The sequence below is a fragment of the Rattus norvegicus genome, chromosome 12 (assembly GCF_021556685.1).
Source record: "Rattus norvegicus strain SHRSP/BbbUtx chromosome 12, alternate assembly SHRSP_T2T, whole genome shotgun sequence".
Lineage (NCBI taxonomy): Eukaryota > Metazoa > Chordata > Mammalia > Rodentia > Muridae > Rattus > Rattus norvegicus.
Genome location: NC_141545.1, coordinates 15,552,338 through 15,564,924, shown reverse-complemented (window position 1 = coordinate 15,564,924; position 12,587 = coordinate 15,552,338). Strand labels below are relative to the sequence as shown.

At 42.5% G+C, this 12,587-nt stretch overlaps 1 protein-coding gene across 1 annotated transcript in view; it reads right to left on the bottom strand.

Annotated features, from left to right (window-relative positions):
- Nucleotides 1–11,137, bottom strand: part of Cyp3a18 (cytochrome P450, family 3, subfamily a, polypeptide 18) — a 49,990-nt gene extending 38,853 nt beyond the window's left edge. Inside the window, 2 exon segments of the mRNA NM_145782.2 lie at nucleotides 762–855; nucleotides 10,989–11,137. Of these exon segments, the coding sequence (NP_665725.2) occupies nucleotides 762–855; nucleotides 10,989–11,059 (165 nt within the window). The 5' untranslated portion in view covers nucleotides 11,060–11,137.
- Nucleotides 11,138–12,587: the final 1,450 nt, after the last annotated feature.

Genomic DNA, 12,587 nt, shown 5'->3' with positions numbered 1-12,587 from the left:
TGAAGGGGCTCGAGACCCCATATGTACAACAATGCCAAGCAACCAGAGCTTCCAGGGACTAAGCCACTACCTAAAGACTATATATGGACTGATCCTGGACTCTGACCTCATAGGTAGCAATGAATATCCTCTTAAGAGCACCAGTGGAAGGGGAAGCCCTGGGTCCTGCTAAGACTGAACCTCCAGTGAACTAGACTGTTGGGGGGAGGGCGGCAATGGGGGGAGGGTTGGGAGGGGAACACCCATAAGGAGGGGGATGTTTGCCCGGAAACCAAAATATTATTATTAAGTATTAAATAAATAAAAAAAAGATTTATCAATAAAAAAATAAAAAAATAAAAGCACCATCTGCACTAGCAGAGGAACCAAGTTCAGTTCCCAAGCCCGACATGGCAATCTACAACCATATGTAACTCTAGTTCTAGGAGATCTGACATCATCTTCTGACCTCTGCAGGCACCAGGCTCAAATGTGGTGCACAGACACAAGTGCAGACCAGTACTCATAGTCCTAAATAAAAGCAGATAAATCTAATTTTAAAAGAAATTACAACTATAAGAAATGAAAGAGCAGTCAGGTAGTGATAGCACATGTTTTTAATCCCAGCACTTGGGAGACAGAAACAGATGGATCTCTGAGTTTCAAGGAAGCCTGGACTCCAGAGTGAGTTCCAGGACAGCCAAGGATATACAGAAAAACCCAGTCTCAAAATAAAAATCAATCAATAAAAATATAAATGAAAGAGCTTAAACACTACTCACATCACCGTAGTTGAAAATGGTGCCAAATAAAGGCACAGGTTTGGGTCCAGGAATTCCTAGTTTCTTAAACAGGCCATGAGAATAGGTCCCATATCTGTAAAGTAACAGAAAAGTCCAAGTTTATACATATGAACATGTGTCAGTCATGACTATGACTCAGGAACTTCAAGAATCAAACCCGACGAATAACATCTAAATGACAAATAACAGTAAAAACCCAAACAGCTACAATCCCACTCTCCTCTCCAATGTTCACTAAGTATGCCTACCCATCAGAATGATGGGATAGAGATGGTGGAAGCTACTGTGCTTCCAGTCCAGGAGAACATCATTAATAAAAAGCCTCAGATTTGGATTTTAGAGTCTTAGAGTTTCAGGCTCAAAGCTTCCCAGGGTGTTCCATTTGCTCTTGTCCATTTAGAAAAATCCCTGAAGCAGTGACTCTCATTAGATAAAAGGGAAAGGCTTATTTGCATAACTGAATTACTTAATGCCACAAGGCCATGAAGACCCTATGGTATTGTTCTTCCAGATTGGTCAGAGACTTATGTGTTTGCTTTTCTCTAAGCCACAAGTTTGTTAGAGGCTCTAACTGCTCTGAAAGTTGCCCTTTTAGAAAGACCTGGAACCAATCATCGAGTTCTTATGTCCTTATAATGACAATTGAGTTCATGACTGCCACTGGCATCAGAGAAATGTCAGAGACCCCCAAGATTCTCTGACTTGCAATCTGGTTGACATAAGCTACAGAGAAGGCTATTTTCCAGTATGTTCCCTTAATGACCAAGACATTGTTTAAAGGCTGTTTCTCTCATGGGTCAATCTGGACCTCCAACTGGTGGTAATTATCCAGTAGGCACAGTGGTGGACAGAATTTTATTTATCATGATGGTTAATGTGGTGGTTTGAATGAAAATGGCCCATCATGGGTCCACATGAAGTGGCACTATTAGAGGTGTGGCCTTGTTGGAGAATTTGTGACCTTATTAGAAGAAGTATGCCACTGGGATGGACTATGAGCTTTTAGCTGCTCAAGCCAAGCCTAGCTACACACTCTCTTCTGCCTGTTGGTCCTGATGTAGAACCTTCAGCTCCTTCTCCTTCACCATGTCTGCCTGTGCTTTCCACAAAGAAGATGGTGGACTATAAACCCCCTGAAATTGTAAGCCACCCAAATTAAATGTTCTTTTATTAGAAGTTGTGAGGGTCATGGTATCCTTTCACAGCAATAGAAACCCAAACTATGACAGAAATTGGTACCAGAGACTGAAGCATTGAGGTAATAGGGCAGACCACGCTCTTGAATGTTGACTTTGGGACTTTGTATAAGAAACTAAGTGGAGACTTCCTGTGTTTACCGGAAGTCCCACACCCGCGGATCCCGGCCCACAGCAGCTCTCTGCTCCCAAACCCCGTGGGAGAGAGACCTCACCGCCTGATCAGGTGGGCACTCCTGAGGTTGCAGAGCGGAGGAGACCACCAACACTGCCCACCCCTGCCCACATCCCTGGCCCAAGAGGCAACTGTATAAGGCCTCTGGGTTCCCGTAGGGGAGGGCCCAGGAGCGGCAGGATCCCTGCGCCTGAGACACCGCCGGAACCTGAAGGAAACAGACCGGATAAACAGTTCTCTGCACCCAAATCCCGTGGGAGGGAGAGCTAAACCTTCAGAGAGGCAGACACGCCTGGGAAACCAGAAGAGACTGCACTCTGTGCACATCCAGACGCCAGAGGAAAACACCAAATGTCATCTGGAACCCTGGTGCACGGAGGCTCCCGGAAAGAGCGGCGCAGATCTTCCCAGTTGCTGCCGCCGCGGAGAGGACTTAGGCAGTACCCCACGAGCAAACTTGAGCCTTGGAACCACAGGTAGGACCAACTTTTCCCGTGCAAGAAACCTGCCTGGTGAACTCAAGACACAGGCCCACAGGAACAGCTGAAGACCTGTAGAGAGGAAAAACTACACGCCCGAAAGCAGAACACTCTGTCCCCATAACTGGCTGAAAGAAAACAGGAAAACAGGTCTTACAGCACTCCTGACACACAGGCTTATAGGACAGTCTAGCCACTGTCAGAAATAGCAGAACAAAGTAACACTAGAGATAATCTGATGGCGAGAGGCAAGCGCAGGAACCCAAGCAACAGAAACCAAGACTACATGGCATCATCGGAGCCCAATTCTCCCACCAAAGCAAACACGGAATATCCAAACACACCAGAAAAGCAAGATCTAGTTTCAAAATCATATTTGATCATGATGCTGGAGGACTTCAAGAAAGACATAAAGAACTCCCTTAGAGAACAAGTAGAAGCCTACAGAGAGGAATCGCAAAAATCCCTGAAAGAATTCCAGGAAAACACAATCAAACAGTTGAAGGAATTAAAAATGGAAATAGAAGCAATCAAGAAAGAACACATGGAAACAACCCTGGACATAGAATATCAAAAGAAAAGACAAGGAGCTGTAGATACAAGCTTCACCAACAGAATACAAGAGATGGAAGAGAGAATCTCAGGAGCAGAAGATTCCATAGAAATCATTGACTCAACTGTCAAAGATAATGTAAAGCAGAAAAAGCTACTGGTCCAAAACATACAGGAAATCCAGGACTCAATGAGAAGATCAAACCTAAGGATAATAGGTATAGAAGAGAGTGAAGACTCCCAGCTCAAAGGACCAGTAAATATCTTCAACAAAATCATAGAAGAAAACTTCCCTAACCTAAAAAAGAGATACCCATAGGCATACAAGAAGCCTACAGAACTCCAAATAGATTGGACCAGAAAAGAAACACCTCCCGTCACATAATTGTCAAAACACCAAACGCACAAAATAAAGAAAGAATATTAAAAGCAGTAAGGGAAAAAGGTCAAGTAACATATAAAGGCAGACCTATCAGAATCACACCAGACTTTTCACCAGAAACTATGAAGGCCAGAAGATCCTGGACAGATGTCATACAGACCCTAAGAGAACACAAATGCCAGCCCAGGTTACTGTATCCTGCAAAACTCTCAATTAACATAGATGGAGAAACCAAGATATTCCATGACAAAACCAAATTTACACAATATCTTTCTACAAATCCAGCACTACAAAGGATAATAAAGGGTAAAGCCCAACATAAGGAGGCAAGCTATACCCTAGAAGAAGCAAGAAACTAATCGTCTTGGCAACAAAACAAAGAGAATGAAAGCACACAAACATAACCTCACATCCAAATATGAATATAACAGGAAGCAATAATCACTATTCCTTAATATCTCTCAACATCAATGGCCTCAACTCCCCAATAAAAAGACATAGATTAACAAACTGGATACGCAATGAGGACCCTGCATTCTGCTGCCTACAGGAAACACACCTCAGAGACAAAGACAGACACTACCTCAGAGTGAAAGGCTGGAAAACAACTTTCCAAGCAAATGGTCAGAAGAAGCAAGCTGGAGTAGCCATTCTAATATCAAATAAAATCAATTTTCAATTAAAAGTCATCAAAAAAGATAAGGAAGGACACTTCATATTCATCAAAGGAAAAATCCACCAAGATGACCTCTCAATCCTCATCTTCGATTGGTTTATATACAAGTGTGCAATTTCTAGGCTTGAAAGTAAAATGATGCTATCTGGTGCTGGATAGAGGAGCCTTATTTTTTATTATGGCAGCTTGCTATTTTTGTAACATGGTGATTTGGTTGAACACAATAAAGTACAGTAGTAACTGATCTCCCCCTCTTCCTGGATGAGTGAGGAGATGATTAAATGTTGATGTCAGCATCCATGAGCATATTCAGATGAGCTTCTGCTTCTGTTGAAAAGGATGCTGTGTTTGATTGTGGTCCGAAGCTTTGAAGCACTACTTGGCATCTCCTTCCTTGGAGGTCTCACTGTTTAAACATAACAGATTTGATAGCTTGTTGGTAAGGTGAGGTCCAGCTTGTCTCCACTGGTTCATCTTCATGTGAATCCGGTGGTTATACGGTTTTGTTCTAGGGATATTTCATTTTTTTAATAACGGTTTTAGCTGACATTCATGGAGAGAATGAATCCTTAGAAGTGTGCCACTAGTGAAAGGAAATCCTGTCTAGAGTATGTTTCTTTACAAAGCTGTGTCACACCATCCTTTGGGCCCTCTGCTGGAAAAGTAGAATCAAGTCTCAAATAATGCCTTTTAAATTGTATCCTCTAGTATTATAGATGTAGGACAGTACTGTATCATACCTCTGTGGATGTAAAATAGCTTGTACCTGCTTTATGATACGTAGTAGTGACTGTGCTTTATCAGAGCTGTTTTTAATGATGTTGCTCAGAATGTTTTCTTTCCAGATGATGATTGAGAAGCTAATTTAAAAAAAAAATGGTGCCAGGTACCACAAGAGTAACAGAACTGTGCTGTTTTCTCGGGTTTTGTTTTTTTACTTTTTTTTTTTAATGGAGTGTGCTGGATGTCTCTACAGTTTTGTTCAGATGACTGCAGAACCTGGAAAAGCTGTTGCTGCTGTTGATGCATAACACACTGCTATTATTGGTCTTTTTATATAAATATAAATATATATATACAGATATATAATTTGAATTTTTTGAAACTTTACCTGTGCTGTCAACTTTCGAAAAAAGTATCCCCGTTTACTGTGTTGAGTTGGCACTGTACAGAAATTAACAGCCATATTGGTCTAGAAATGTTGAACTTAAGTTTTTTCCATTTGTACAGGGGTAACACACTGTATTAAATATGTAAGGTCTTATATACGTGGGTTTGATTACAAAAACTAATAAAGTATTCTCTAAATTTAAAAAAATAATAATAAAGAAGACCGGGAGCCAGTTGCTGAGCGGAAGGTACAGGTGAGACTTCTGGGTCTCAAGAGGAAAAAGAGATGCAGGGAAGAGAAGGGCTTTTTTTCTGCCATGCTTGGGAACGAGAAGAAGACGGCAATCACGTAAGATCTCGGGACAGCCAGGGCCTGTGGCTCCGCTGCGGGAGGGTTGTCAGAGATGTTTGGCAGAGGCTGATTGGAACAGACCACTGAGTTTGTGGCAGAAGGAGAGAAGGAGATGGTGTTTTGGTAAGGGCGCACATTTCCAGGCAGAAGGTATCTGCGCCCAGCAAGTGTACCATGAAAGGCAAGCTGTAAAGTGACAAGCTGAGTGTGTGTCCTTTACCGGCAGATTCAAAGGTCTCGGGTGGGGCTGGCAACACGACCTCTCCCCGGAGCAAGGGTCTCGGGAGTGGGATGGTGGAGCGGAAAACCCCAGGAGCAAGGTGGGTAGAGAGAGAGGCCCGGTTGGGGCTGACCGCCACCGGTGCCAGGAACCAAGCGGGGCAAAGGTGGGTAAGAAAGAAAAACTGGGTCAGTGCTGGCGGCACCCATCCAGCTAAGCCCGGTGGAACATAAGGGAAGCAGGAGTGGGCTGGTAGTGCAGCAGCTCCCAGGCAAAGGTGGAAGTTGGCTTTTCAAACTACACACAGCAGAGTAGAGCGGTTTAATCCACTACAGCAACAATCACCCTGCACAAAACTCAAGTCTAAGTGGATCCCAGACTTCAACCTCAAACTGGAAACACTGAATCTGATAGGAAAGAAAGTGGGGAGTGTCTTGATCGCATTGGAACAGAAGACTACTTCCTGGACAGAACACCAATGACTCAGGCATTAAGATCATCAATCAATAAACCAGACCTCGTGAAAGTGTAAAACTTCTGTAAGGCAAGGGACAATTCCACCAAGAGGATATTAGTTCCATAGATTGATGCACGGAACTTGGGAGCACTGACTTTCCCAAACCAAACACTATCAGATCTAAAGCCACAGACTGACCCAGCACAATGACAATGGGTGACATCAACACCCAATTCTCACCAGCAGACAAGTGTAGAAGTTTGGTCCCGGTTCTTCCTCCCAGCCCTGTGCTCCCAGAAATAAGAGTCAGACTCAAAATATATTTACAGATACCTTGGCCACATAGCTGGGTTCTAGCTGACTCTATCAAAACTAAAGATAACCGATTGGTTTTAACCTACAAAAAAAAAAAAAAAGAAAAAAGAAACTAAGTGGACCTTAATGAGCAACCTAGTAGGAATATGGAAGACAGTGTTACTAGGGTAATTTGAATTGTGCAGGTCTGATTAGTGTGTGACCTAGAGACTGTTTTTGTAATGTCCTTATCTAGAAAAAATCTGCCCTAGGCTAAATTCAAGAGATAAATTATCAGCATTGGCAGAGCAGATTTCCAGACAGCATAGTATCGACTGTTGTTTGGTATATCTGTGGCCACACTTATGCAGATTTACAATGAAAAGGAACATGGTGAGCAAGGGAGAATACAAATGTACAGTTTGAGCAAGTATAAATGCATTAATGAAGACCCTGATGCTAAGTAAAGAGAGTGGTAACTTCAGAGCAAGACCTCACCCAGCTAGGCTTCCAACTTGTGAGAAGGAATTAAAGAAAACATCTTTAATTACAGAACTGGGGAGGCACAAGCAGGTGGATTTCTGAGTGTGAGGCCTGCGTAGTCTACAGAACAAGTTCTAGGACAGCCAAGTTTAGTCAGCAAAGCAAGCCACAGAGCACAGAGAGCTGGTGAACACGTAATAGAATATGAAAGGCGGCCTGTTCCAACCTCGGCAGTTTCAGCCGCATAGTTCTGACTTTAGGGACAAGGATAGAAGAAAGGAGGTATGGAATCTCCCCCCCCGCCCCCCGTGACAGAGAGAAGCCACTGAGGTCAAGGAGTATCCCTGCTTGGAGGCCTAGAGAGACCATTGTATGGAGCTGTGAAGGTAAAGCCTGGATTGCCTTGGAAGAACTTAGGATGTTGAAGATGCCAGAGTTGTGGGATATCTGCCTAGGAAAGCTACTAAAAGAGAGTAGAATCAGCCCAAAGGAGAAAAAAATGTGTTGCAGTCAACAAAGCTGAAAGGAGTTGGAGATCTGAAGAGCTTTTTGACATCAGACATTGAGACACACACAGAGTTTGGAGTTTTCCCAGTTGGCTTTCCATCTTGTTTTGGCCTAGCAATTCCTCATTATAGTTCCTTCTCTCCCCTTTGGAATGATGATGTATATCCTGTGCTATTATATTTCGGAAATATTCCATTTTGACTTTACAGAGGATTACAGTTAAGATATTGCATGAGTCTCAGGAGAGACTTTGAACTTTGGACTTTTAAACAGTGCTGATACTGTGATAGACTATGGGAGCTTTCAAAGTTAGACTATGATATGGCTACAAGCCTATGAGGGCCAGGGAGAGGTTTGAATAAAAATGGACCCTGTAGGCCCACAGGGAATGCACTGTTAAGAGGTGTGACCTTGTTAAAAGAAGTATGTCACTGGGAATGAATGGGTTTTGAAATTTTAGATGCTCAAGCCAGGCCCAGTATGATTCTCTTCCTGCTGCCTGTTGATCCAGATGTAGAACTCTCAACTACTTCTCCAGCACCATGTCTGTACATCGCCATGGTTCCCACCACGGTGATACTGGACTTAACCTCTAAAACTATAAGCCAGCCACAATTAAATGTTTTCTTTCTTAAGAGTTGCCATGGTTATGGTGTCTCTTCACAGGAATGGAAACCCCGACTAAGACAGTCATAGATGAGAAGAATTATTGCCTGTGTATGTCAACTCAGTATGTACAAAGTTCTGCTTAATCAGGTGCTCCATAGGGCGGGGCTGCTATCACTGATGATGTAGCACATCTTAATTTCTCATGATGCTACAGACCTCCCGACTCCAGTGTGACTGACACATAGCAGATGCAGGAAAAGAAGCAAGGCTGATAAAAGGTGATTCTGCAGATTATTGTAAGCTTTTCACACAAGGGAAGTGTTATCACATCAAGCTTAGAAATTCTAGCAGAAATATTTATTTTATATAAAGGTTTTATCTGACCCAAGCATTCTTTGATTTGCAATAAAAAGGAACTTCAGAAGGTCAGGTACTTTCTATTGATAACAGATTAAGTATATGGCATAAAATATGAAACTATACATGTTGCAGAAAACATTAATTAAATTATATTATTTTACATATATGAGTGTTTTACCTGCATGTATGTCTATGTACCACATATATTCAGTGGCCACAGAGGGCAGAAAAGAGTCCTAGAGCTCTTGGAACTGCAATTATAGATGGTTATGAGCCACTATGTGGGAACTGGGAATCAAACCCTGGTTTCTATGAAAAAAAAAAAAACAGTTAAACCAGTGTTTTTAACTGCTGAGCCATCTCTCTAGTCCATTCTCTCTTTGTTAATATGAGTCTATTACTCAATGCAGTTTCTAAACCCTTGCTACAAATCAAGTGAAACTCATAAAACACTATCAAATATAATCAAGAATTTGCATTAAGGGACATGTACTAAAGGATCACAACGGATCACCTCAACAAAGCCCAACTAGTAACTGGGATTCCTCCTACAAGATTGTGCTTACTGCTTGTCCTAGGGATTCACTACTGTGAACCATTCTGTGACACCATGACCAAGGTAATTTTTATTAGGACAACATTTAATTGAGGCTGACCTATAGTTTCAGAGGTTCAGTCTATTATCAGCAAGGCAGGAATATGGCAGAATCCAGCTAGCAGAATACTGACTTCCAGGCAGCTAGGATGAAGGTCTTAAAGCCCACACCCAACATGACACACTTTCTCCAACAAGGCCACACCTCCTAATAGTGCCACTGCCTGGGTCAAGTATATTCATACCACCACACTGCTTTTTGTTGTTGCTAAAAACAAACAAACAAACAAATCAAAGAAAACAACAAAAACATTTGGTGTTAAGTGGTTTCAATATTGCAAGGTGGAAACATGATTTTAGAAAATAATAGTATTCTGGATAATGATCAAAGAGAATTATGGATGGCGGCCTTTCAAAAATTGCTGGGGTATTGTGTTTATTAGTTTTCTTTTAATCAACTTGATACAAGATATATTCATCTGGGAAGAAGCAACCATAGTTTAGAGAATGCCTCTATCAGATTGTCCTGTGGGCAAGTCTGTGGGGTATTTTCTTGGTTGATGACTGAGGTAGGAGGGTCCAGACCACTATAGGCAGTTTCGCACGTAGGCAGGTACTGCTGGGTAGTATAAGAAAACTGACCAAGTGAGCCATATGGAGCAAGACAGGAGACAGTGTTCCTCCAAATGCTTTGGTTTCTGTCCTGAGTTCCTGCCCTGGCCTTCCTTTACTATAATAAAACTCTCTCCTCCTCAAGTTTTTGGTCATGGTGTTTATCACAGCAGTAGAAAAAAAGAACAGACACAATGTGGGAGTTTGTGTAAATTGGATTAGAAGGTATGACAAATGGAAGCAAGAAACACCCACATCCACAGGGAACCAGTCATATACTCATCACTTATGCTGGCAAAACAGAGAAGGGTGAAAGGGGAGAAAAAGTCTAAGCAACTAGGCTATTCTAAGGGTTCTTAAAGCTTGGAAAGGTCATGGTTGCTAATGTTGCTGTGCTAAAATGTTCCACAAGAAGCAACTTAGAGGGGGAAGGATTTATTCTCCTGACAACTCCACATTACAGTCCATTGTATCTGGGAAGTCAAGGCAGAAACCCAAGTAGCCAGTCACAGTGAAGAGCACAGAGAGGACAGGTCTCTGCTTGTTTGCATTCATCGGGTTTTCTTTTTTTTTTTTTTTTGTTCTTTTTTTCGGAGCTGGGGATTGAACCCAGGGCCTTGCGCTTCCTAGGCAAGCGCTCTACCACTGAGCTAAATCCCCAACCCCATCGGGTTTTCTTTTATGTTATCTAGTTGCATAGGGAATGCTGCTGCCCACAATGAGCTGGGTCTTCCTGCATCAATTAACAATCAAGACAATCCTACCCAGGGTTGCCTATAGGTCAACCTGACCTAGACAATTTCTCAGTCAAAACTCTCTTTCTAGAAAATTTCAGGTTGTGTCTGTCAAACTCATAAATAGAAACTAACCAGCACACTAGCCAATTGTTTATAATGCCACAGAATGGTTGGTTAGTCTAGGTGTAGACCGAGAGCCATCTGCGTTATTATATGGGTAAGTCTTGTCAAAACCCATATGATTAGAGTTGTGGGTGGAAGCTCATAAGATGGCCAATGACATTTGTAGGAACTACCTGATGTTGATTTCAACTTCCCCTCTGTTATCTCTTTGGATGTTTCAACAGGAAAAGAATGGGGGGGCTGCATTTCTGGTTACAGATGGGGGAGGAGCCTGGACAGCTACTTACATGTAGAAGAGCATCAAGCTAGTAGCTAGAAGCACCCAGGTCTCTATAGAAAGGTTGGGAATGATCTCCATCTTAGCTCTCCTTCAGCAGTTCAGGCCTCCAAGTTTCCTTCCCAGCTGACAGTCTTGCAGGGCTCCTCTGCTATGCCTAGCTGACATCTAGGAAGGCCACTCTATTTATTTGCCGGGAAAGGGGGAGGTGTCGGGGACACATCCAGTACAAGGGTCATTTGCACATTGCCTGAACTTGAAGTTCTGGTGTGGCCTCTCTACCTGGCATTTGTCAAAGTGCCAAAAAGTTCATGCATTTTCCTACTCTGACCCTTGAGCTTATATTCTGTGTGTATTTATTCTGTTGGGAACTCAAATAAATCCACTGGCACTATTTTCTTCTAATTCGCAGTTGTGTCTATAGCTGTTCAAGTTCCAAAACACACTAAGTCCACACAATCGAACTATATCTATAGATCTTTACCTATTCATGGCCCTCTCCCAATAAGGCTCCTGTGTGCTCTGAAAGGTGTGAAACCCACAACTGAAATCACTTTCCACCATGCACTGATTCCTTTGGCACACAAGTCAGCTGTTTTTCTCTGTACTCCTTATGGCATCCCATGGCACGCTGCCCCACCCTCCAGCTCATACATTCTTCGCCCATCTTTCCTGCAGCCTTGGGCCTTGGGCAGAAAGGTTGATACAAATGTCTCATCTACAATACATCTCTTTTTTTAATCTACTTTAATATGTCTCTTTTAACAGTTCTTACCCAGTCAGTTGTATATGTTATGGTAAAGTTTTCATGATCACTTTATAAACAAGGAGACAGAAAGGGGTAAAAGGTATCCACGACTGAACCAGGAAGGCAGGAAACAGGCAACATTATGATGAGTTAGAATTCTATAGGGAATGTGTTCTTGTTGTTAAATGGGCTCCCGAGTACCCTCCTGGTTGAATCGGCATCACACAGAGTAAATATTTCTATTTACACCCCCTAAAGTACTCCTAGCAAGGTCACAAGTTGTTACAAAATGTTTGCAGTGTGATTTATCTTGTGTGCCTGGCCCTTTAAGAATGTTTAGCCATTTAAACTGCTTGACCCTATGACCTTCAGTGTTGGTTGCCTCTTGGATTTCTGGGAATGGGATAAGATATTTTTTAAAAGCCAGCTGAGGTGGGGTAGGGGGCTAGCAGAGTGAGAAGAGAAGCCAGTGAAGGCGTTGTTAGAAGGCAGCTGAGCCAGGAGGAGCTGAGCTGAGCAGATAGGCTAGAACAGTTGTTATAGTTTGGAGTTGCTAGAATTGGGTAAACTGAGAAGGGGCTGTTAAAGCAGGCTGTTGGGAAACTGAGGGAGGACGAGTTAGGAGAGAATATTAAAGGGGCTGGACTGAAAACTGGGAGGAGGGCAAGCAGGAAGTTAAGAGAACTGGTTACCATTTTCAACAAGAAAAACATTAAACACACACACACACACACACCACACACACACACACACACACACACACACACACACACATTTTACAAATGGCTTTATGAGCACACAATCAACACAAACATCTTAGTAGCCATTTATTAAATTGCAAGTTCCTGAAACCATCATCCA